A 23,821-nucleotide genomic window follows, 5' to 3' on the forward strand; every position below is an offset into this window, starting at 1 on the left:
AGCTTTGGACCGAGGTCAAAGTCCTGAGCCTCTGACTTCACCATGAGGTGAACTTCTGAAGTGCAGCAGTGAGTGAGGACTGTCCTTTTAGTCCTGTTCAACTTGGCTCTCTGCTCCTGCCTCTGGTTTTAACAAGAGCGTGTTTTTCTCTTCCTTGGACTATGGCATCGAGGACGGGGGAGTAAGAAGAAGGGGGGAAAAGGGCTAGTTACACACTGACTACTAGCAAAAAGACAGGCTCGGGCTGTTTGTTCTGAAGTGGGAGCAGCCCTTCTTCTGGGGTTGTTAACAAGCTCGCATGGGCTTCAGCTCTCCTGTCCAACTCGGGGCTGTGGTAAGTGCAGGGCTGGGGGTGGGAGGGGAAGGGTTGCTCTGCCGCTGCGGTGGGGCAGGACGGGGGTAAGGACCGGGCCTTCCTGTGGCAACCGGTGCCGGGGCTGTGAGGGGCGACAGCACTCCCTCCCGCCGCGGGGCGAGCGCGCTTGCGCGGTGGGCGCGGGCGCGGCGGGAGGCCAGGCCGCCTGCGCGGCAGCAAGCAGTGCCGCGGCGCTCGGAGTGAGCCGGCGGGGCGGAGCTGCCCCGGCGCTCGGGGCGGTGCCGTCGCCTTCCCCGGCCGAGGCGAGGGTCTGGCGGGGCCGCTCGAAGGGCGGCCGGGGCCCGCGAGTACCGCCGCCGCCCTGCGCTGCGCCTGTCAGCCCGGTACTGCTCCCCCAGGGCCTTACCCCGGCAGCGGCCTGAGGAGGGGCCGAGGCAGCCCGGAAGAGCCCAGACGGAGTAGTGGCCTTATGCAGCGTGCTTTATTGCCGGGCTGTCACAGTCACTCACTGATGATTGGGAGAGAAAGCGCAGTTAGTGAGCACGTTAATAAATAAAATAACTTACTTACAATAAATAAATAACCCCTCCCTCTACCTCCACAGGTGGGGCTGTGGTACAGACTTGGCAGTAGTTAAAGGATTAGTCTTAAAATAGCTCCAGCTTGTGTTGAATCCACTCAGCTTAGGGCTGCTATAAGCTTTGGGTTACCAGCTCTTGCTAGCCCATGCTGCAGCATTTTATGAACAGGAGGAGCAAGGAGGCTCCCAAAGATGCAAGAGAAACTAAAGTTCCCCAGGAAATAACTAGTCTATGCAAGGTGAGGCACAGGAGCTGGGCTAGACAAAGTGTTCAGGGCTGCCGAGGCCTAGCTGCTGAGTTAGTTACCATTAACACAATGAGATGCTACTTCTTTTTGTAGTTGTAAGGGCTACACTATGGTGCTACAACAATGCCAACATTTACAAAAAAATAGCCTGGACTTCTTTGATAACTACTTCCTTCTCCCCTGGTGCTTCTGCCCACCCAACCCCAGCAGATGCTCTATAAGTTTGAAAGTCACACCACCTGTGGCCAAGGAATTTAAAGACTCTTCCCCCCCCCCCCCCCCCAGCCTGCTTTTCCAAATGACCTTAATACACCATTGGAGGCAGTGGGAGGCCTCACAGAAGGGAACTCGGTACAGCACAGGAGCCAGACAGCACCATACAGTACTTACTGCAATCATCTAGCTTATTTGCTATATTTGCTTTAGCAAGTCTTGGACATACGGAGGAGGAAGCAGAGACAGGTGGCATAGCAATACCTAAGCCCTTCTTTTCTAGGAACTTCAGGAATTTCTCTACCTTTGATCATATGCAGGTGCAGCTTTACTGGGAATAAGTATAATGGAGCATGAGTGCAGAGCTGCCGCTGGCGATTTAACCACTCTATTGTCTAGGCCAAGTCTGAACACAGCTACACACCGAAACACGGGCAAGCAGCCTGCACTAGCACTCCCACTGCTCCAGCACCTGCTGAACCACGAGGGAGAGAATACCCGGCTATTTCCAAGTGGAGGCAGAGCTAGTGTCTGCTGGTTTGTCTTGCCTACCAGCAGAGGGTAGCATAGTTCTGCAGCTGGAAATAGCTTCTGCAGGGGAGCTATTCCTGCATGAATTTGGAGCTAGGAGAAAGGCGGAGTTCTTCCTGTGAAGAGAGGGGTGGACCTGGCAATGGGGACTGGCACGGCCACACACACACTGGTGATGTGGACAGAACCCACCGTCAGAGCAGATGCTCTGGGAGGAGGTGCTGTTCTTCCAGTGAGTTCTGGAGAAACCGAAGATGGGAACGGTGCCCACCCTCTCAACCTTCAATTTTCAGAGGAGTCTGTCTCTTCATTGGAGCCTTCACTCTCAGCATCCATTTTTCGCCGATGGTGTAGAGGTTTCCAGGGAGAGTTAATCCTGGGTGAGTTACGGACAGGCAAATTAGCTGTGTCCCCGCTGGAGCTGGTGGGACCGGAGACAGAAAGCCCTGAAACCTGAGCTACCCTGAAAGAGAAAAGACAAATGCTAGGCAGTCTAACTTGTCATCTCCAACCTTTACTGTAGCAGTTTTGGAGTGAACCTGGGAGGACGACTTATTCACAACTAGCACAGGGATGAAAGATGTTCATGGCACAGAGGGGGAACACCTCGCACTAGTACCTACCAGACTCGCTGTGTGAATCTTTCTTCCTGTTTAAACAGATCTTTCTTCTGGGCTGAGCCTGTGTCCTCCAATGCTCCTAGTTTTCACCATCCAAACAAAATTTCCCTGTTCATTAGAGACTGCTGCTTCCTCTAGATCCCTCTTTGAGGCACACTTTTCCCCTCTGTTTATGAAGCCTTTTCTAAGGATTTTGTTAGCTGCACCAAGGCACCCCAAAGAAAGAGGCCCTCTCTGCTCAGGCTGCTCTGTTAGCTTCTCTGTGTTTTATAGTAGAGCAAGGGAATAGGGACAGTACTTCAGTAAAGTCTTCCTTAGCATGCTACCTTTAATCTGTTGCTTTACCTCCTACTTTAGGAGGTAACTCCACTTACAATTTCTCAAGTTCCTGATCCATGGCAGGGTCCAGAAACAAATCTCCTTTATCTGGCAAAGCCCCTGGAAAAAAAACCCAAAGGAAAGTATCAGAGCAGAGTTAGGCTATTCATTCTTAAAGAAAAGCGCTACAGCCATAGCAGCATCCAAAATCCGCCCTGCAAGACAGAGAAGACTCTTCTTATACCTATTAGAGAAATGGACACTGAATGTTGAGGATCATGGACAGATAAAGAATGATGATCCATATTCTGTGTCCTTCACACAGGCTGTAGCTGAGCTCAGACTAAATGGGAGGCACTCTCAGTAGTGTCACCTCCCAGAGAACTTGAAGAGCCCTAAGGATTGGCAGTTTCCATTCACTATACAAAACTACTGAGTACTGACTGTCAGGGAGATGACAGTCTGTCAACTTTGGGCCTCTGCTAATTGCTCTATATAGTCGCCAGTCCCAGATCCTATCAGAGCAATAGATATGTTGTTGTCTGTGCCACAGCCTGAAGCATACGCTCTACTACCCAGGGAGATGCATACTTCTGTGCCACCTGCCTTTCTTGTGGTGCACTGAGCTTGGGGATCAAAACACTCCACAGATGTAAGACTATTGCTTTCCTTGCAAGTCAGGAAAGTCACTGGTGCACATTAAGTCTACAGGAGTAAGTGTGGATGGACTGTGCTCTAGTGTTGCTTTCTGTCTGGGTGAGAGTGTGAAAGGCTGGGCCAGTAATCGGGTACCCTCTCTCAGCGTAAGGTCAGCATGCTCCTTTTCACATTTGAAGCCCTATTCAGGATGAAGAACATGGTGTAATTCAGGACTGGAACAGCTGGTTGGATCATCCTTGCCATTCTCTGAAAGGACACTGGCACCTCAGGAAGAGCCCAGAAAGGAAGATGGGGCTCTTAGGAAAGCCCTCCTTCCTAATTCTGTAACAAACTCCACCTTGTACACTGCTCATTGGGAGGGTGTGATCAGCCAGCACAGAGGTGACAGGAATTGCCTACCATGGCCTGGATAGTGCCACTGCACACCAGGACAAAAAAAGCCACTTCATAATCTGTACCAGCAGTGCAGTGAGGAATGCTCTTGTTTTTCAGGAGACTTGGGTGCTACACTCAGTGCCTTTGGGAAGCGGCTTTGTACTCCCTGTGGGGACACAAATCTGGTTTCTGGCCCTGACACCTTGCTCCTGAAGGAGGGGCTGGAGAACCACCTGCCTCACACAGGCAAGCTAGCAGCAGTCACCAAAAACATAGCAATGAGTGCCTAAAAATTAGAACCAGTTTAGACCAGAACCAACTCCGCCAGTTCTTCCAGTTCTGGTCTTCCCCTCCTGCAAATGAACAGGAAAGCCTGGCACCGCAACACAGAGTGTCAGGAGGTCTAGTGAAGTGCCCCAGCCTGCTCCCTTTCACGGGCTCAATTAAAAGAATAAGCAGCTAGAGCTTAACTTGTTTCTGCATTTGCAGAATACACAGTGAGGTCTCTAGGGCACAAGAATTACTTGGGAGAGTCAGTAAATAACACTTAAAGGATTCACAAATCAACATTGACACTGAAGTTAGGCTCCGGATTCCAGTCTGCCTGACAAACTCATCAGCATTGCCCCAGCCTGAATGAGCCGCTCTAATCCCTACCCCTGTTCCTCAAGGGGGGATACTGGCTTTGTGAGACCAGAGAGAAGGCAGGCATCCTGACTGAAAGCTCCTTTGCCTGAAACTGCCCTTGCTGAAGGGCTTTGGGGAGCTTGTGATCCCCTACAGACCAAAGACTATTGAAATCACCCTTCAGGAGAGATTAAAAGACACCAGAAAAAGAACCCTCCTTTCCCTGCCAAGATGCTAGCACCTGTCAGACTTGTGGCTGCTGCCCCTTGTCTGAGAGAGGCCTCGGCAGGAGGCTGGCAGAGAGCCAGGCCCACATTAATGGAAACGAAAACCCACACACTTTGTAGATGGCACAATGGAAGCTGTGGGCAGGATTTTTTTTCTGCTCATCTGTTTTCTTTGCACTTGACTAGAAGTGGATTTCGTAGGGCAAAGGAAAAAATGATTTTGCTTGCTGCAATCCAGGCATCACCTTCCCCAGTGAATACACTGCTTCCTAAGCCTGTTTGCAAAGGGCATTGCAGGGCTGCATTCATGCACCTTTGATATATAATCTCCATGTTGCTGGGTAAGCAGCCCTGCCCCAGAGGAGCATTAGCTGCTTAAATGGTTTGCTGTAAGAAGGGGCTCAGCCAGGAATGGGACGCTTTTACTCTTATGACACACACCTGTGCAAAAGAACAAGCCCTCAGGCAAGGTACACCTTTTCACTGACATTTGGCTTTGTAATATAGGGACTGGCAGATACTCGAGCCTAGAAGTAGAGGGAGAGGATACCTACCCAAAGACAGAGAAAGCCTACCCATACTGGCCAGATGATTTGCTGAATGGAAATGAGTGAAGAGTGTTTGGGTCTCCACACATTTAAACATACTTCCTGGATACAGCCTTGTCAAACACAAAAAGCCATTTCTGTTCCCCTTTGCAAGAGGAGGAAGAGCACAAGCAAGGCATATGGGGGCAATATGGACTTGTGAGTCTGAATTATGTATGGATTACATACTGTCCTTTGCCAATGCAACACTTTGCTTCCTTGCTGTAGAACAATATTGACCATCACAACAGGGAAACGAGCAGTGAGATGCTGCTTGGTAATCCCTCTGGTTCCCACAGCAGTCTGGTACAGAATTTTGTAGCAGTTTGTGTTTTATGATACCATCAGATTTTCAGCAGGCCATAGATTAATATACTAGCGAGATCACACTGCCTTGAGGGAAGATGGGGAAGAGCTGGGAAAGACTGGGCTTTGAGTCTTTGAGCCAAGGAGGCAGCAGAGGTTTTCCCATTAGGTGCGCCTCCTTTTCTTGTAGACGAGAGCAGTCACTTAAAATCTGTGGGAGAATGAAGGGCTGAAACATAGGATGGGACTCCAATTCAGTACTGTCAACAGCAGTCAGCCACCTTACTTGTCTCCTGACCACCTCTGCCCAACCTTTATAGCCAAACATGTTAAAACGACAGTTCTGCTAAAATGATCAGCTATTGAAGAGGTAAAACTTTGCTATCTTAGGGCAGCATTTCATATCTAATTTTATCCTTGAAGAAGCTCCACAACTTCAAGCAGACAGTAAGGTGCAGTGTTATGTTTTTAAAGTTTAATCCATCAACAAAAAGATGAAAAACTTTCCCTCACTCTCTTCCTGACAGTGTAAAATCTGGGGCATAATTACAGAGGAAACTCCACAGAAATGCAGAATGACTGAAAATCTAGAGCTGTACTACTCATGGGAGTCTTACCTAGGGCTCTATTGATCCCCTGATCCTTTGCAAGTGCCATAAGGAATCCATAGAAGGTTAGTCTCTGTGCACTACTCAACATTTCCTTCACAAGAGCAGAAGGTGGACAGCTAGGAAAAGAGAGACAAAGAGGTCACCTTGTCTTTTAAATTATCATCTTTTCCCCCCCACCCCCCAAGACCCAGCTCAAACTGGAGAAATAAACCCTTTTACCTGTTTTAACACTGTCAAGTTGCCCTGACTCAGTTTAAAACAAATAGCCACCAGCTTGCTTATTTAGCATTGCATCTGCTCCCCATTTGCTATGCAAGATATTTGAGCTGGGGTACATCCCTAGGAGCAGTCTTACCTGTCTCCATTCCAAGGACAGGGAGAAAAGCCTAGATTCGCTTAGAGGCATACACATCCCAACTCTTAGCATATTCTTTCAAAAATCAACTGGGAAATCCTTTCTTTTAGAAAACAATAAACTTCCATGAGGGTTGTTATGTTGTTATCACCCTTTTATCAGTGATAGTCCAAGGGGCAGGAAAACCTCTCCAATGAGAGCCTAAATATGTCAGAAAACAATATTTAGGTGGGGACTAAATTGACATGTCCCCTTCTTCTACACTCACCTTAACCCCTGGCCCTGACTTCTAAGTAATATCATCATAGTGATTCTTGCTCTTGCCTAATACTCCTTAAATGATTTCATGCAAAATAAAACTGCCTCATAAAGAGGAAGTGTTGAACACTGTGTAGTGGCACCCCTGGGAGATGTGGGTGTGGGCTGGTGATCCCTCAGGCAAAGTTGGTTACCAAAGCCTGGCTGAGTATTGAGCTACTGGATGAAAGGCTGGGAATGGCTCTCCTCACAGTGCTGTGCAGAGCCTGACCTACCAGATGGGCTCACAGTATCCTTCCCCTCTGAAGCTCTCAGGACATACAGGGAATGTAGAGCTTTTGTTATTTAAAAGAACAAAACAACCTGGCATCTCCATGCTTAGATATCTATAGTACTGGACAGCAGTTCAGCAGTAATTTTGTGGATCACGAATTTGGATTCAGGCACCTAAAGCAGGAATCAGATGGAACTTGTGTCCTGAGTCTTTTTGTGGATCTAGCCCATGACCTTCTAGCAGGGCATGTGCTCACTACCTGCAAGAAACTACGAAGAAAGTGTCTGTCAAAGCTATACAATAAGGTCTGGTATTGCTCCATCCCCTGCTGAACTAAGGCTAGTCTTGTGCCTGGGATCTGTAACTGGAGACCAGCTCCATCACAGGCTCGCGTACAAACTAGCAGTGTGATCTTGTCTAGGTACTAAGGCTTCAAACTCCATCCACCTCAGTGGGCCTTTCCTATGCTTCAACACCCAAAACCACAACTGCACTTGTTTATCTCCTCTAGTTAACTCATGATGGTAGATGGACCTACTCCTTGATGAAAGTGTCAATGCAGAAGTCAGAAGGAAAGCAGAGACCCAAATCAATCCATTACTTCAAGAATTAGCTCAAATCCCATGTTTCTTAGGTCCATGAAATTGTTTCTCTCCTTTGGTTAAAGCGGTTTGGCTATGATCTCTCCCTTCATACTTCTCCAATGAGATCTCTTTGGGAGTTACAGCTTGTTCAAAGTCCTGTATTTCTTCACAGCTCCAACCTTACAAAGGGTCTCCAGAGACACAGACTTCAAATCTGTGTTTTGGACTCCATTCATACCTGTATTTTGATCTGTCACACAAGGACTCTAGGCACTGGTAGAAAAGAGATGCCTCTACCCCATCAAGTGGGCTGCAGTCATTTGGGGGTTGGCGCTGCCGATGTTGCCCAGAGGACGATGTTGGCACAATCACAGTATTTGGATTCTTACCAGCCAGCAGATCTTGATAAATGGCAGCCACACTTTCCAGGAACTCTGAAAAAACAGAAAGCATCTTAAAACTCAGGGCTATAACCAGCAAAGCATCCTCCTGACCTACCAGGCCTGGGATTAAACTGTCATTCCCTGCTCCGTGTTGTACATAGCACCAACAGGAAATAAGCACAACACTATGGCGTCCTGCATGTTCAGATCAGATATTATGCAGGCACAATCAGCCGTTTCCATGTAAGTTGCTGGCTTCTTCCTGTCAGGATGACTATGAGAGGCCGCTCACTCTGGGATGATTATGAGAGGCCACTCACTCTGTTGAACAAGATTCTTCTCAAGGGAACAGAGGCTAACTAGCACATGGATAAAACAGTGGAGTGTGAAAGCTAACGTCAAATAGAAAACTCGTTTGCAAAGTCTAAAAAGTTTTCCTTCTCCATCTCTTGCCACTGATTAAGAACTCATCCAAGTTGGGAACAAACTATATGGAACTGCAACAGGAGGAAAGGGAGCAAGTTAGTCAGGGCTCCAGGCTGTATCCCAGCTTGTCTCTGTGCTGCTCCAAAGTAAATATAACACGGGATCTAGAGGAAGGGCCAGGGCAGGTCAGGGCTAGAGTTGGCAGAAAGCCTCTCCCCAGGCTCCTCATACTACCCACTGTTTACTGCAAGAGTCTAATTTTAAACAAGTTTGTTTATGGATGTGGTCAGCAGTTTACAAATCTAGATTCCATTGAGTGGTTTGCATGTGTGTGGGTTGGTGGGAGAGCATATGACAGGCTGCGTGTGTGCATTGTGCCTGGGTGAACAGGACAGGGATGGGATGTTTGAGTGTGTGTACACAAGGGCGGGCTTGTGAGGACTCCAGTGGCATTTAAGTCCCGAGTGAATGGAAGTGTAATGCTGTGCGTGAGGCAGGTGGAGAGGAAAGGCAGGATATCAGTGGGCCCTGAGGCTGTGCTGAGGTTCTGCAGCTCAGTGGAAATATTTGTTATATCAGAGAAAAACTTTCCAAACACATTTTCTGTCCCTGGCTAAAGGCATTACAAGCCTGGTTCTGCCCAACCCAAAATCACCATCTTGAAATCTTTTCTTTTGATGAATTGTCATGGATAATGGCACAGGGGAGTTACAGGGGAAGTATATACAGAGAAGTACTGAGAAAAAGAGATTTTTGTATTAGGGATAACAGCTGACTCTTAACTGCTAGAAAGATGGGAACTGACAGGTTGGATCAGATCAGCAGGCCACCCAAGTCTACTCTCTGACCACAGACTATGCTCCACCACAGCTTCTAGCCAGTGTCTCCCAGTGTCCAAACCTGGCCCCTTTTCCCTGGTCGAGGCCAATTGTGAGCGACGTCCATCAGAGGGAGCTATTTAAGTGCGAGTGGACAGAAATCCATGAGCTTATGTTGCCGTTAGTGCTCTGTGCTGGGAGATGAGTAAGTGGCACCCCAGCAGTCCCCAGTGCTTGGGAGCATATCTAACTTTGATAAAGGAAATACTTCCCTCTTTTTGCCCACTTAAGCAGTTCCCTGAATGAGATTCCCTTTCCTCAACCACATTTTAGGGGGGCTAGGACAAACAGGCCAATGTATTTTAAAGCAGTCTCCCTGTACAGAATAAGCACCTGAACGCTCATCCAAGTTTCTCCCCCTTGTCTCCTGAACTTTAGTTTAAAAATACCTGGGGATTTTTATAGATGTATATGTGTGGGTGAGCATATGTAAATATACACACAAACTAATATTATTTGATTTGTACTTTTCCTGCCAAGAATTTTAAAAGAAGTACTCCATCTAGTTAAAACTCAAACTGGGGGAGAGGGGTAGAATATGATAAATGACCAACAATATGAAGAAGGTAAATGGGGATTAACGGTTCACTTTCCCTTCCAACTAGATGCTCTCAAATCAAACAAGAGAGGTGGTTCTTCATGGGACAGGTGGCAGACCTGTGCAACTCCTTGCCAAAAGGTGTCGTGGAGGTTACAAGTTTATGTGATTTCAAGGGGAGGCTGGAGAAGTACTTGGGAGAGGAGTCCACTGGGGGTTCCTAAACCCATGGAAACTATACCCAGTTCAGAAACTCTTTGAGCTGAAACCAGCTCATAGTTGGGCGAGTAGTAGGGGGAAAAATTGTATCCATTTGTCCAGTTCCTTTTCCTTTCAAGGCACCAGCTGGTGGGCTTTTCTTATCCTGTCTCCAGCAGGGACCAATACTTTAGAGGCAGAAATGCTGTATTGAGGAAAGGAAAAAAATATGTTCCTAGTAAAAGTTAATTGTTAGGTGCTAACATACTCTAGATAAAGCTGGAAATGTATGTCTCAAGGCTAAGACAAATACACATGTAAGCCATAACAGTTACGGGTATCATGTTATTCACAAAAATTTGGAACCTCCTTATGAAGCGTCCTAATCTCTTGGCATCAGTGATGCCTTTCGTCAGTAGATTCCATTATCTATATATTTTCTGTGAAAAACCATATCCTTACAAGTTTCAAAAAAGTTGCAGGGATTGGGAAGCTGTAAAGTTGTAATACTATACTAGTGGGTGAAGTCAGCAGCTTCCCAGCATTTACCTGAGTAGTAGAACTGGATCTGGAAAGCAAAGAGGAAATCAGAAAAAGACATCAGGCAATCCATAGCATCATCCATCAGCACAATCCTAGAATAAGATGAGAGAAACAGTTTAGCATCTACAAAAGAACTAAAGTCTGTACCCAGGAACCCCAGATCCAGAGAATGTGCAGCTAGGGAGCTATGTGCAACTGAGGATTGCTAGTGGCTTGGCCCAGTATAAGAGGTTAGGAGGCAGGAATAGGAACACCCACTGCTGCATGGATGTGGACACCCTAATATTAGATGAAAGCAGCTTAAGAACCTGCAGCGAGGAGAAGATCCTGAATGTCAGTGCTATCACACACTTCAGCTACAGTGTGAACAGAGCAGTGTGACATGGATGTCAAGCATTCAAAGCCTGGTGGACACAACGGAATGAACACTGGCGTACAAACTGCAAGGCTGGTTCACATGGCTATACAAAGAGTAACTGTGCTACAGACAAGACAGTTACACAAGTATTAAACTAGTGTAAGCAGAATGAGACTTATGCTATTCCTCTGCATACCAGAGTTCATCAAACTGGGATATTTTCAGTTTCATAAGGATAAGAACAGTTATTAATTCCCAATCTATACTCAAACAAACTCCACTTGACTACAGAGGAAATAACATTGCACCAACAATCAGCTTTCTAATTACACGCTGTGAACATTCTATCCTCCCTTCCCAATGAATGAATCAGTCTCTTTTCATATCTATCAGGTCTATCATTTGACTATCAGGTCAAATTTCACAGAAACTGAAGACTTCTTGGGCCAGGGACAATGTCTTCTTTCTCTCTGCTAAGCCCCAGGTGCATATGGGGAGCTACATGCATCCCTATTTTGAAGCATACTTCATGAATACGGAAAGTATCAGCCACAGGCCATAAAGATGAAGTATAAGTGATAGCAAAGTCCAACTCCTCCTTTCGGGAAAAAACTCTCGATTTCAGAAGCAAGTTAGGGCAAAAACATTCATAAAAATGAAAACAAAATCAATGCTCTGGTCACTGCCACTATATAAGGATGAAAAGGTCAGTCTCTGAAGTGGGGAAAATCAAACTTGGGCTGATCAATGACCACTCAGACTGAAAAACAGAAGGAAACACTCCACTTTGATGGGAAAAAATGGAGTATTCTGACGATGCTAAAGAAAGGTAGTTGGTACTTCTTTTCAACTGTGTGCAGGTCTACTGACCCTGTACAGTCAGTATCTGGCATATCATGTCATATGAGAAGGATTACCAGTTCATTATAGCCAAAGTACAGGTCATCTAGTAGGACCCTTTTGAACACGGGGCCACATGCAACCCATGGACCAACTCCTGCAGCATCCATGGTCTAAACACATTGCTGGGGAAACGTTGTTCTGTCTCATGTAAAAGACTCCAGGGAGCCATGTGGGAGGCTGACCTAGAAGAGTTATAGGATCTTGCAAGACTTCCCTGCCACTCAGACCAGTTCTGTTCACTGTGGCAAAATCAAACATGTAGAGCAGCTTGAATTAATTATCTCAAAGAAGAAAGACTGGGGCTAAGAGGGTCCCCAGGAGAAAAGCCAGTATTTAAAACAAAACCCTTTGAAGATGTCAAAGTGCTTCTGATTTATTTATTATGTTCCAGAAGCCTCCTCCTCCTCCTGTCTAAAGAAGCAGTAGCTTCAGTTCTTAATTCTCACTAATAAGCATGTTACTGAGATTGTCAGTGGCCACATCAAGGGAACAGCTTTGAAGCTAGCAGGCAGAGCATCTTCATCTCTCAGGCAATACTGCTCAGCCACTGGCATTTCCAACCACTATTTAAGCACCGGAAATGTGATGGGCCACATTGCTGATGAGCTGCACTCCCTCCTTTGAAATGATGGTCTGTCTCCCAGATACCCTCAAAGCACAAGCTCCAAAGCTTTTGCCAGTGCATTTCTCCATCCTGGAGATGCAGGAGAGCAACAGTGGAGAGGTTTTGTATGTATTTGTTATGCAGAGAGACAATATTACAACACCTTCATGACAATCAACTCATTTCACTTGTTAAATCTAAAGCTATGGTCAGTGGCTGTGCTCTGCAGCACCAAGTCCCAGTCTCTTACTTGGAGGAGAGCATGAGGAAGTAGGCAGAGGTCTGAGAATTTGCTGGACATTTCTTGCTGTTAAAGACAGCAAGGAGCCTCTAAGGAAGGCTGTACAGCACATATGTGATGGAGGAGCGTCTAAATAGAAGCAGGTGCACTCTGGTGCTGGGTTACTGACTCCACTTGGCCCAGGAGTCTGCACTCCGGAAATGTTGAGAAGTCTTTAAATCCAATAAAATCATATATGAGGAGATTGACTGCAGCTGGCTATTTCCCCACATAGCCAGCTGACTGAGCAGTCAGGGAAGCTGGGAGAGCACCTCTTCCCTGAAATATCTGGCAAGGAGAGAATCCTAGCCATGGACTGTAACCCAGACAGCACGACCAAAATTGAGGACGAAATCTGAAAGTCTGAACTGCAACTCAAAAGAGTTCATCAGGTAGCTGATATTTCAAGGGATTCTTTGTTCATTCTTTCCTTGTCCAAATTAGACTTTAAGCCCTCAGGGGCACAGACGTATTTAAAAAGTTAGTAGTCGGCACTCAATGAATAATGAAAATCAAGGAGAAACTTTGGAAAGGACTGAAGAAAGATGCCTACGCTTGAGGAACTCTGGTAAAGGGTGTAGTGGTCTTTCAAGGTTCAAGTGGGTTTGGCTGGCAGGAAAGCCTAGCTACTGTGCCAATGGGGAAAATTTATGATCTACTGATTGCGGTTAAAATCTCAGAAATCCAGACTAGACAGGATGTCCCCAGGACAAACTCTAGACCAGGCAAGTTGAAAGGACTTTTACTGTTCTCTGCTACCATTAAAGGCTAACTGACACAATCTGTCTTAAGGCCAGGCTGGCTCAAATGAGTCTTCAGGGACCTGGTTTGTTTACTGATACATAGAGGCAAAAATAAGCAGAACATACAAAAAGGGCAAGATCCGCACTCTCAGGCAATCTTTTAACAACTGGGGTACAGACTTGCAAGCCCTACTTCCATTAGCACTGATCAGTGCAACATGAGCTCATACCACATAAAACAGCATAGGAGCTGCAAACTACTCAGCTCTCACTACTCAAATGTGGGCAACGAGTTCCTTGTGTTTCTATTACAAGAGAAAAGTCAATGCTCAGGTACAGATCTTGAAATCATGGCATCAAACCAGAAAAATCCCTTTATTTTCTGTCTTTCTGCAATTTCAACATTCAGAAAGCCAAAAGGTGTCTCTGAAGACCAAAGGTATCTCTGTAGATTAAAATTTTCAATCTGCTAATGGCTATAACCCTTTGAAGAAAAAAACATCCAAGAAATCTCACAGACACAGATAGCCTGGTTCTTTTTTGGGTATGACTTCTGCATTTGTGTAGCACCAGGAACAGAAAAATTGAGCTCTCTGGTGTCATGCAAATAAAACCTATATTGTTGTAGCCTCTGTTCTTCTGCTCTGACACGTCCTGATCTTGCTCCCAGTGTTTGTTATCAGTGCATAGCAACAGCTCCTGGATGAGTGGAGTGCACCGTGCTGTAAGATCATCTCAGTCGTGCAGCACTGAGACTACAACTACAGCTGCTCTCTTCCCAAGAGCGACAATAATTGCACAGGTCCTGTCTTTATCAGTGAATGCTGTGGCTACTCCCGCTGCTACTTTATTTAATTCCTTCCCCAAGCAAATTAGCAACAAAACCATTGGGGGTGTGCAGACTGAAGGAGGAACAATGCCAGTAGGTTTGCATGTGACATTCATGCTTTGCAAGGACTCAATCAACTGGTGCTGGAAGACAGCCTGCAGAGTTCACCTTCCTAACTGGCAGAGACCAAGGAGGACAATGGGAAGTGTAGACCAGAAAAAGGACAAGACAGTGAGCAACAGTTGGAAGGAAAGAGAAAGATGGTTTAGAAATATGACAAGTTTTATTAAAATTGTTCAGCTAGATCAGCTTGTAATAGAATAGTAGCAATGTGTAAGTAAATCTCTAGCCAGCCAAAAGTAAGAGCGAGGTCATCCCCACCTGAGCCTGAGTGCGTCTGACAGAGATCTCATTTCTCTCCAACACCTGCTCCCAAAGCCAGCTTGTCTGTCTCTACAGCACAGGCACAACAGTGCAGCAGGCCCCTGAATGCGGCCTCTAGTTTACAACAGCCTTGTGGATTAAATTCCTTGACACAAACATCATAACACGTGTAGATATGCTGAAGTCTCCTTTCATGCACCGTCACAAATTCCTGCTCAGCTCAGCTGGAACCCTATGAAATACACACCAGCGCACAGGACTGGTGCTTGTGTACGTCCATGAAAGGAAGCAGCATATATATCCCTGCTACAGGGTTAGCATTCTTTCTTAGTCTGGCATTGGAGGCCAAGCAACTGTACTCTGTGGAGCCCCGAAGGGCCCACTGATGAGCTAGAAGCAAAAGTAGCGCTCAACTTTTAGTTTTAGTTGAATCAACACAGCTTTAACTGCAGTTCAATTCAGATAGCAGCACATAGGAGCCAGGGAAGAATTCAGTGAATCAGCCAAGTGTAAGTACTAGCAGATGGATAACACTTGTCTTTTTCACTTTCCTTTCTTAATATAATTTTCATGGGACTCTGATGCTAAAGAAAGATAATAGAATGACAAAATAGAAAATGAGGACCTTTTCATTATTTAAGCCATGAACACAGGCAGCAGCTAATATCCTGATCATGTGTCTGGATCCTGTTTCCAAATGTCATATCTAGGTCCATGAAAAAAGTTAAATTTCCATGCCCCCTCTGCCGAGATGGCTAGGAATGAAAGCATTTATTCAGTAACCCTGCTGTGATTATATATGTGTGTGCGCGCGCGCGCACTCCTACCAAGATCTGAACTGACCCCCCACCCCAACAGATGCATATACCTTATTACATTTTCACTATCAGATAGTTAATAATCAACTGCCTGGGCTGGACTGGAACCAGCAAGCGCTATCAGTAACAAATTCCATATCACATTATCAGTGCCCTGAGCCATCTATCTGCTTTAGGCCTTGTCTAGATTAAAATAAAATTTCAAAAAGATTAGCTACCATGTTCTTAGCTAACATACTTTAAAACACTGGCAATCCTTCAGAGGTTAGTACCTTTTAAACGTGATCAACCATAGGAAGCTGGGGCGAGGGGGAACACATTTTAAAGATGGTAAACAGTATTTGAAATAGAGTTTAAAATCATGTCAGTTAAAAACACATTGGCTAACATTCTTTTATATGCAACTCATCTTCTGAACATAGAGCCAGCAGCAGCATTCCGCACTGATATTTCAGTCCCTGTACACCTTAAATATACACTCTTTCTCATTGCTAGAAAAACACCCTGTTCTTAACCTCAAAATATGGTATCTCTTTTCCCCAAAATCTTAAAAGCTGAAGGTCCCTGCCCATACCTTTACCCACAGATCTAGTTCCTAAGTCCATGTGTGTAGGACTGATCTTGCCTTAAACGAGAGGATGAGGACCCACCTTGCTGCTTTCTGAGTGAGTTCCATTGGGAAGTCAGGGCAGAGCAGCTGCAGCAGGCAGTGGTATTCTTGTGCTGTCAGCAAATCTGCAGGAAGAGAGAGGTGAGAACATCGTAATTCTTCTACAGGCTGTTCCCTCCCCTTGCTTCCTCTCTAGCAAAAAACCCCTCATATTCCCTTCTACTCTCAGTTCAAGTAGACTGGGTACTAATGACAATATAACTGCTCCCTAGACCCTCAGAGCTGGGCTCTTTAGATGGAGTTTCCAGCAAAGACAATCAGAAAGAGGCCTGATAAAGGGGAAATCCTACTGAAGAGGCTCCTGCAGAGAAACTGGTAACGGGTAGTCATTGAAGAGACTCCTGCAGAGAAACTGGTAACAGGTAGTGATTCAGTGTGAAAAAGAGGTAACCAGAACAGGGCAGTTCCAAGTGAGAACACAGTTTGGTTTGACTTGAATATAACCATGTGGAAAAAGGAGTAATTTCAAAGCTGCTTAAATTTGCTGAAATTCACTGGCATGGTGACATTCACCACAATATGCCTGAAAACCATCCACAGAACATCTGGCAGCAGTAACAAAGGCAAACAAGGTTTTTGGGTTGTGTATGGAAGGGTGCAGAGTATACACCACAGACGTTATTACTTTGGCATTCAGTAAGGCAGCTGGATGGTCTCTTTTGGAATAATGTGTACAAATCTGGTCACTGTATTATAGGAAGCACAGAACGAAGATCCAAAAAACACAAGAAAACCAATCAAATGATTCATATTTTAGAGAGCAACTTTGTGAAAGACTGGTCAAGAAAGGCCTCTGTGGTTCAGCAGAAAGAGTCTAAAAGAGGTGATTCTTAGGGAAGCTTATAGGATCCCAAGGGAATGGAAACATACTGATGTCAAAAAGCCCTACATGATTGTATGTTCATAGTCCAAAAGGCTGTGGACTGGAGTTAAGGAGAAGACTAGCTGAACAGCAGCAATTTTGCAGTACTTCTATAAACAGAAGAATGCAAAGTATGGAAGAAAGAGCCAGGGGTGGAAGTAGAGCCAAGCAGTAGTCAGGGAGGGGATCCAAAGGGCACAGGCATTAGGACTCAGGTACAAAGCATGAGTTCTTTTGCCACAGACACATCTTAGCCTTCCTTAGGCTCCCATCCAAATAAACAACCTTGTCCGAGATGATAGCCACAACTTCTCCATATCTCCACAACTCCTCAAAGCCTGGCAGTTTGACAAAAGTGAGAGAAAGGGAAAATGCTATGCCTTTGTCAGATATTTCAAGAGGCAGGTATGCAGTATCAAAGGGACTTTGCACTGCGACATCCAACCCAGCCAAATTAATATTTTCAATGCTGACTAAAGAAATACTGTAGGACTGTCACTGAAATCAAGTTATAGACTTTTCCTTTATCTACCTTATTAGCCAGGGAAGCAGAGGAAAGAGAGGAGAGAGCTACTATTTTTCTCTTCAGTTCAGGAAATCGTATAGCTGAAAAACACTGTTGTCAGACTCTTTGACATCCATTATAGACACTCCCTAGAGTACTATACACTGCTCTTGGGAGGACTTTCTATCTAACGAAGCACCTTAGGTTTAGGGTCATGCTATGAAAAGGTGTTGCTCTGTCTGGAAAAGCCAACTCTGCAGTCAGAAATCTCCTATAACACAATGAAGTCCCAGCCTGTGCAGAACTACAATACTATTGCAGGGATGTGTGCAACCTGTTCTACTGTAGGGATAAATACATCAGAACCTCTCTTCTTCCAAAACTTGAATGCTGAGCTGAATTAAATTCCTCTGACTGCACTGAAATTACAGATGTCTGGGAGAATATGGAGAACACTGTAACTTTGTTGTCATTTCTTACTAAAACACAAATCAGAGGCTGTTCTCTTGCAGATACTACCTTCCTCCTTCAGTCAGTGTATATCTGAGCTTGGGTTAATGATGGTATCCAGTGGAATGGTGGTGTTTTCTCCTGCCATGTTAGCTAATCAGTTCCTTGAATGTCATCAAGGAGGTATCACCAAGTTTTATGTATAACTGCAAAAGGATATTATTGAAAAACTTCCAGTTATCATGAGCAGGAAGATGCATATTTTTAACTGAATTTTCAGCTCACTATTTCTCTTTCACAACACTACATAGAGGAAAGAAAATTTTCTTCTCTGTTATTTTGTTAGATCAACAGTCATTTATAGCAATAGATATTTTGGTCCTAAGTTCTTAAGAAAACTATCTGATCATGTAAGGTACATGCAAGTTTCATAAAATCATCTTCAACAGGCGCAGCATAGGAAGCAGGTTACAGGAAAACAGAGAAGTTGGGCATAAAAAGGCTCTTTTGAAACAGACACTTTCTCATAATTGACGAGCACAGTATGGACCTCTAACAACTACTCTTCAAGGCTTTCTAAATCTAGCTTTGAATAATGCCGGGCATTAAACTTGTGATTTTTGTCTAAAAAGTCTACATGTTGGTCTGAAGGAGCCACACCATTTGGAAGCTTTATACAATACTCAATTTACATTTTTTGTTTGCTTAAGTTCAAATTCCTATTTATGCATCCTTATACCTCTTGCTCTCCATTATTTTTTCCTTTCATTTGTCAACAGATCATTATAATAACCCTTTCTTCATACTGTATCTTATTCAATCTATTTAACTGATAACTATATTAATTTAAAGTTAAATCTGTTTACGTTTACCTTACCCTCTACATCCCTCCCTACCTCGCCCAGTCATATCTGTTGCTCTGCTTTGATCCCCTTTAGATTTTCACAGTGTGGTGTCCAGCATTGTACAAAGCATCCCTCATGCATTCAGAACAGACAGGCTCTAGGACGATAATCTGCTCACTTTCATCAGCGAAGCCCCTTTTCATTAATTCTGAATCTTAGCCTCCTCTTTTCTCCTCTTGAAGGTGAAGGAGTTTAATGGTTTTTTTGAAGGATGAGGATTCCATGGAAAGTTGCACTTTGTTTGCAGTCCCTGTCAGGTTGCTAGACAAAAGCAACTTGAGAGGGTAACTGGGCCCTAAGCAAGCATTAGTTTTGAGGCATAAATAGAGATGTCTCACTTGCTGGAAATAACATACTTTTAAAACTTATAATGTCTTTTTCTCCTCTGTCTTCATACCAAGTCACAGCATCATCCTTACTCCTCCGTCACAAAACAATGAAACAACATATAGCAAAAGCAGAAGTCTGCTCAAAAAGACTTTGGGAAAGGGTGACAGAGATCCTCTCCAACCAGCACATCAGATGGTGGAGTTCATTGTCAATAAAAGTGGAATTAATTACAGTTTCAGTCTTTGAGCAAATGGTCTATTTAGATGGGAACTACACACAAAGCTGAAGTGGTGCAGAGAAGTTCCTTCTCTAAAGAAAGAAGCTCTTTGCTTCTTATGCTTGGAGAAATGGCACTAAATTAGTCACTTCAGTATGCAGGCAGACTCTTTTAGGCCATAACACAACTCAGCCTGTAGACACCCCAGGCGCCTGACCAATAAATCATATCAATTTCTCAGACTACAGATGGGTACCTATTACACAGGAAGGGGGATCACCACAGACCTTAGGAGGTGTCTACAGTTTGCTGTGATGACTGTTTTCCTATTCCCTACAGTAAGGTCAGTGAAGACCATGCAGAAAATTACATTTGCCCATGCACCATATTGTCTGCCAAGAGCTGTTTGGAATAAACAAGGGCAGTTTTGGTGCATGACCACATTGCTCCTTCCTGTCTCCAGGCCACAGCTGAGTAAATAGTGTTCAATGCTGCATGATGAAGAAAGAAAGAAAAGAAGGAAGGTACCAGTCAGAATGAGTGAAAACTGGAATCCACAACTGCTACTTTGGTTGCTACCACAAATTACTGTATCTCAAGTTCCAGTAACAAATGAAGCAAATCACGGAGAGTTTAAATCTGACCCCACAGCACAGGGCAGTGAGCTATACGCACTCTACCGTGCTCTCACAGCAGAAAAACTTGGTCATACCACATGCTTAAGGATGGAGAGAGATTGCAATCTGCATGTTAACCATGTTCATTTACAGCTGAACATAACACTTTGCTCTTCTAGTGCAAAGCAGCTAATAACAAATTCCAAAGTGATTTTAAAACAGCAGTACACTAAGAAGGAGCTGCGAGGCTTAATACAATAAGTACAGAAAAGTAAAGTGGTATGGCTAGAGTTGCACAGGAAGTACTTCAACTGTTCAGTCATAATTTTTGCTGTACTGGTTTTCAAGCTTCTGCCCAGCCTGTACTGCTGCTGCTACCATGCCACTAGCAAAATCCTGCCTCTTCCCTACAGATCTCACTGTCTGTGAGTAGTTTATTGTCTTCTAGTGCCTGAGGCAGACTCTTCCTCATGTTTCAGAGGCATAGGGGAGAAGGAACTTTGTCCATGTGCTACAGTCTTCGAAAACAAACACTGCTTTCTGGATAAAAATGGCCTCCCTTTGAGAAACATGAAGGCAGCTGCTTTGTATTTCCCTGGCTTTTAAAACACATATTGTTTTTACCAGCTTTGTTTCTGGTTTTTATGTGGCTGACAGATGGCACCTGATCTGAAGCGATGCAAACTCTAGGAATGCTAAATGATGCGTTTATGCTGCTGTCAGTGTCGTGAGTGAAGTGTAGACACACCTGAGCTATCTTTAAACTAGTTATCTTTCATACTGACAGCAGCCTAGCCACAGAAGCCTGGAGCTCAGTGAAGGCTGTAAAATCTACCCAGGAAGCCACTAAATATTTAGGACTTAGCCTGAATTGCAGTCATTGCTGCTGTATCTAGGCTGCTTTCGGCACAAGAAGTAGCTATCTACAATGTTATCACAACACTGTGACAGCTATAAATATGCCCAAAGCAGTAGGGGAATATTTACTGCAGCTGGTATATGAAATCTGCCCCAAAAAGTCACATTAATAACTTCCTAGAAACACAAGAATTGCCTTGATGAACATACGTTTAAGTTCCCTATTCCCATCATCTTTTATGTACAACCACTATCCAAGCAGGCTGGAGCCCTGGGCAATGTAGCCTTCCCCTTTGGCTTATGGTAGGACACACAATTTCCACAGCTTGCTTTTCCACCACAGTCATGAAGTCATTCAAGAGTCATAAAGTCAGAGAGCTGTAAATCAGTCTCCTGGAAATATAACAGAGAATAGCCTAATAAATAATAATTTTTTTTTTTAAAGTGTTGGGAGAGTCTTTCCTGGCCTTTAGTTTTTTTAATGTTTCTGCTATAAATAAGTATCACATCCTTAGGATTCTCTCTATATCCGTGCAAGCTTGCAACCTTGTAGAAAAGAAAAAAAACAAACAAAAGTCCCTGAAAATAAAAGTCTAGGTGTTCTTGTGCTGTCTATAGGAGGCTGCGATTTTACAAAAAACTGAGTATAAACATGAGTATCGATAATACTGCAACTTCACAACTCACATCTGGCTAACAGGCTATGCTCTGCACATGCCTTGTTTACAAGATACCTATAGCCTAATTTCCTCCATATACCTAGCACTAATAACAAACAGAAAACCAAGAATTCTAGGAAAACTAATCCATGCGTAGGACCTAAACAGTGATATACAGCTGTGTAAAAATCCCATTTCTTCCTCATAACACTTTCTACTCTAAAAAAAAAAAAAAAAAATAATTCTTTCTTTTCAATTAATCTTTTATAAAATTTTGCATTGAGAGATTTTATGACCTATCATGAAAAAGATCTGTTCCTGTTACTTGAGAGAATGGTTGTTTAAATAAGAATTTGAAACAAAATAAAAACCTTCAAGGGCTGTTTCTTTGACTAATTCGCTTTCTCCACTGACAAGAAGAGATATAAAATAAACAGAAACCAGATCCAGAATGTGCATTTGTCTAATTTTAAAAATTGATTTTCCTTATTTTTCAAACAAAAAGCAAAACAGCAGGTCACATAATTATCCCCATAATTTGAGATGGAAGTTTAAATAAAGCTAAACTAAACAATAAAGAATAAGCACTCACACACTTTCCCCTTAAGTTGTATAAGCATGTTCATGTAAGACGTGTACAGCAGAATTCATTCTGCTCTTGAAGTGTACAGACAGCTCCCACAATCATTAGAAAATAGTCCTAAGAGTGCAGGAAAATCAGAAGAAAACTGAGAGAGTCTCATTTGTTACTTTTAAGTGACAGGAAAATGCAGTAGAAGCCAAAGATTTCTGCCAGATTAGCTCAAAACCAACTTCATTTTTTAAAGGAAGGTTTTCTAGTGAATAATTTAAAGAGGGTAATGGTCAAATCTGTTTCATGGATCAAGAATCTGTGCTTTACGTGAAGTCTGGGACATAAGTAGCTTTAAAAGACTATGTGGCTTTGTACCAACATCTGGCTCAATCCCATTAGATACTAACAAAAAAAATTTATTTTCTTAGTTTTAATAACTGGATGCATTACCTCTGCCTTCCTGATGGTGAAGTTCAACAAGCAGCTAAGCCAATCTAAAACCTCACTCCTGCTGAAAGGGTCAGGTCTCACTCCTCTCTCTCTTCTCTCCTTTCCCCTCACTTGCTGCTGGCTATGTGGTTCTGAACCATCCCTTGTACCAGCTCTGGCACTCAGCAGGCCCCTTGCTGAGAAAATTCAACTTTTGTCCCGGGCCAGTGAATTGAACTGACTCTCAGAAATATCTGATGAAAGCTCATGCAAAGCAATCTGTGGAAGAGCATGGCCAGGTGCAGGGAAGAGAGAAGAAGGTGGAGGAGGAGAGCAGAACCTTCCCTCCTCACCAGAGATAAACTGTTAGACAGGCTCAGGTAATTCCCTGCTTAAGATGTTTTAATTCTTAAAGCCCAGGATGTATGCAAGGCATTGCCATAGGATTAATGATCCTCCTATTTAAAAGTAGGTTCAGCTTTACTGGCTGTACTTGCACCATAGCTGCTAAGATGGTTTGTGAACACTCTTAAGACAGAACTTTTGGCATCCTTACTATCCAAGCAGGCAGATGAGTTCAGGTTATTCACAAACCTCATCTACTGTTTCCACTGACACCATTTAGGTCCTCCCAGAAGGGATCCCAGGGCATTCTCAGGAAAGGACCCCAGAAGACTTTGTGTCTGATGTGACAGCAAAAGCAGACAGGGTAACTGAAGAATGCACAGAGTTGCTAGAGTTTGGCTCTGTGGGGGGGTTCTTCCAGGAGGGTACCTGCAGCACTGACTGCACCCTGGATTGCCTTTCCTGACCTATGAGAATACTAGCAAAATCCTGCCAGACTTAAGAGTGCTCTTGCAGGCAAGTAGTCTTCACAAACAAGATGCTTTGCACTCTACAAAAGGAGCATGGCTGCAAACAGCAGAATTAGATAGGCGACTCCTGTTGACAACAGGTAGAAAGACGCAGCTTATGATGTGAAAAAGCCAAGAGTGACAGATTTAGTGAGATTTGCCTGGAACAACCTGTGTCAGACTCCGGACATATATAGTGGAGAGCTAAGCACACTGACCTAAAAAGATTTGTTGGGGGAATGCTGCAAGAGAGAACAGTTAGAGGGGGTCAGCACTGTGGTTGAGCAGAAAGCTCGTTTTGAGGCACTCAGGTAAG

General features: G+C 44.3%; 1 protein-coding gene across 1 annotated transcript in view; it reads right to left on the bottom strand.

The window, feature by feature from the left end:
• Positions 1–1,434: 1,434 nt before the first annotated feature.
• CSTPP1 (centriolar satellite-associated tubulin polyglutamylase complex regulator 1) overlaps positions 1,435–23,821 on the bottom strand; it is an 86,143-nt gene continuing 63,756 nt past the window's right edge. Inside the window, exons 4-9 of the mRNA XM_050897195.1 lie at positions 16,226–16,310; positions 10,663–10,748; positions 7,929–8,124; positions 6,226–6,335; positions 2,883–2,946; positions 1,435–2,351 (exon numbers count right to left, since the gene is read on the bottom strand). Coding sequence (XP_050753152.1) covers positions 2,171–2,351; positions 2,883–2,946; positions 6,226–6,335; positions 7,929–8,124; positions 10,663–10,748; positions 16,226–16,310 — 722 coding nt within the window. The 3' untranslated portion in view covers positions 1,435–2,170. The remainder of the gene's footprint in view (positions 2,352–2,882; positions 2,947–6,225; positions 6,336–7,928; positions 8,125–10,662; positions 10,749–16,225; positions 16,311–23,821) is intronic.

This window comes from Gymnogyps californianus, chromosome 5 (assembly GCF_018139145.2).
Source record: "Gymnogyps californianus isolate 813 chromosome 5, ASM1813914v2, whole genome shotgun sequence".
Lineage (NCBI taxonomy): Eukaryota > Metazoa > Chordata > Aves > Accipitriformes > Cathartidae > Gymnogyps > Gymnogyps californianus.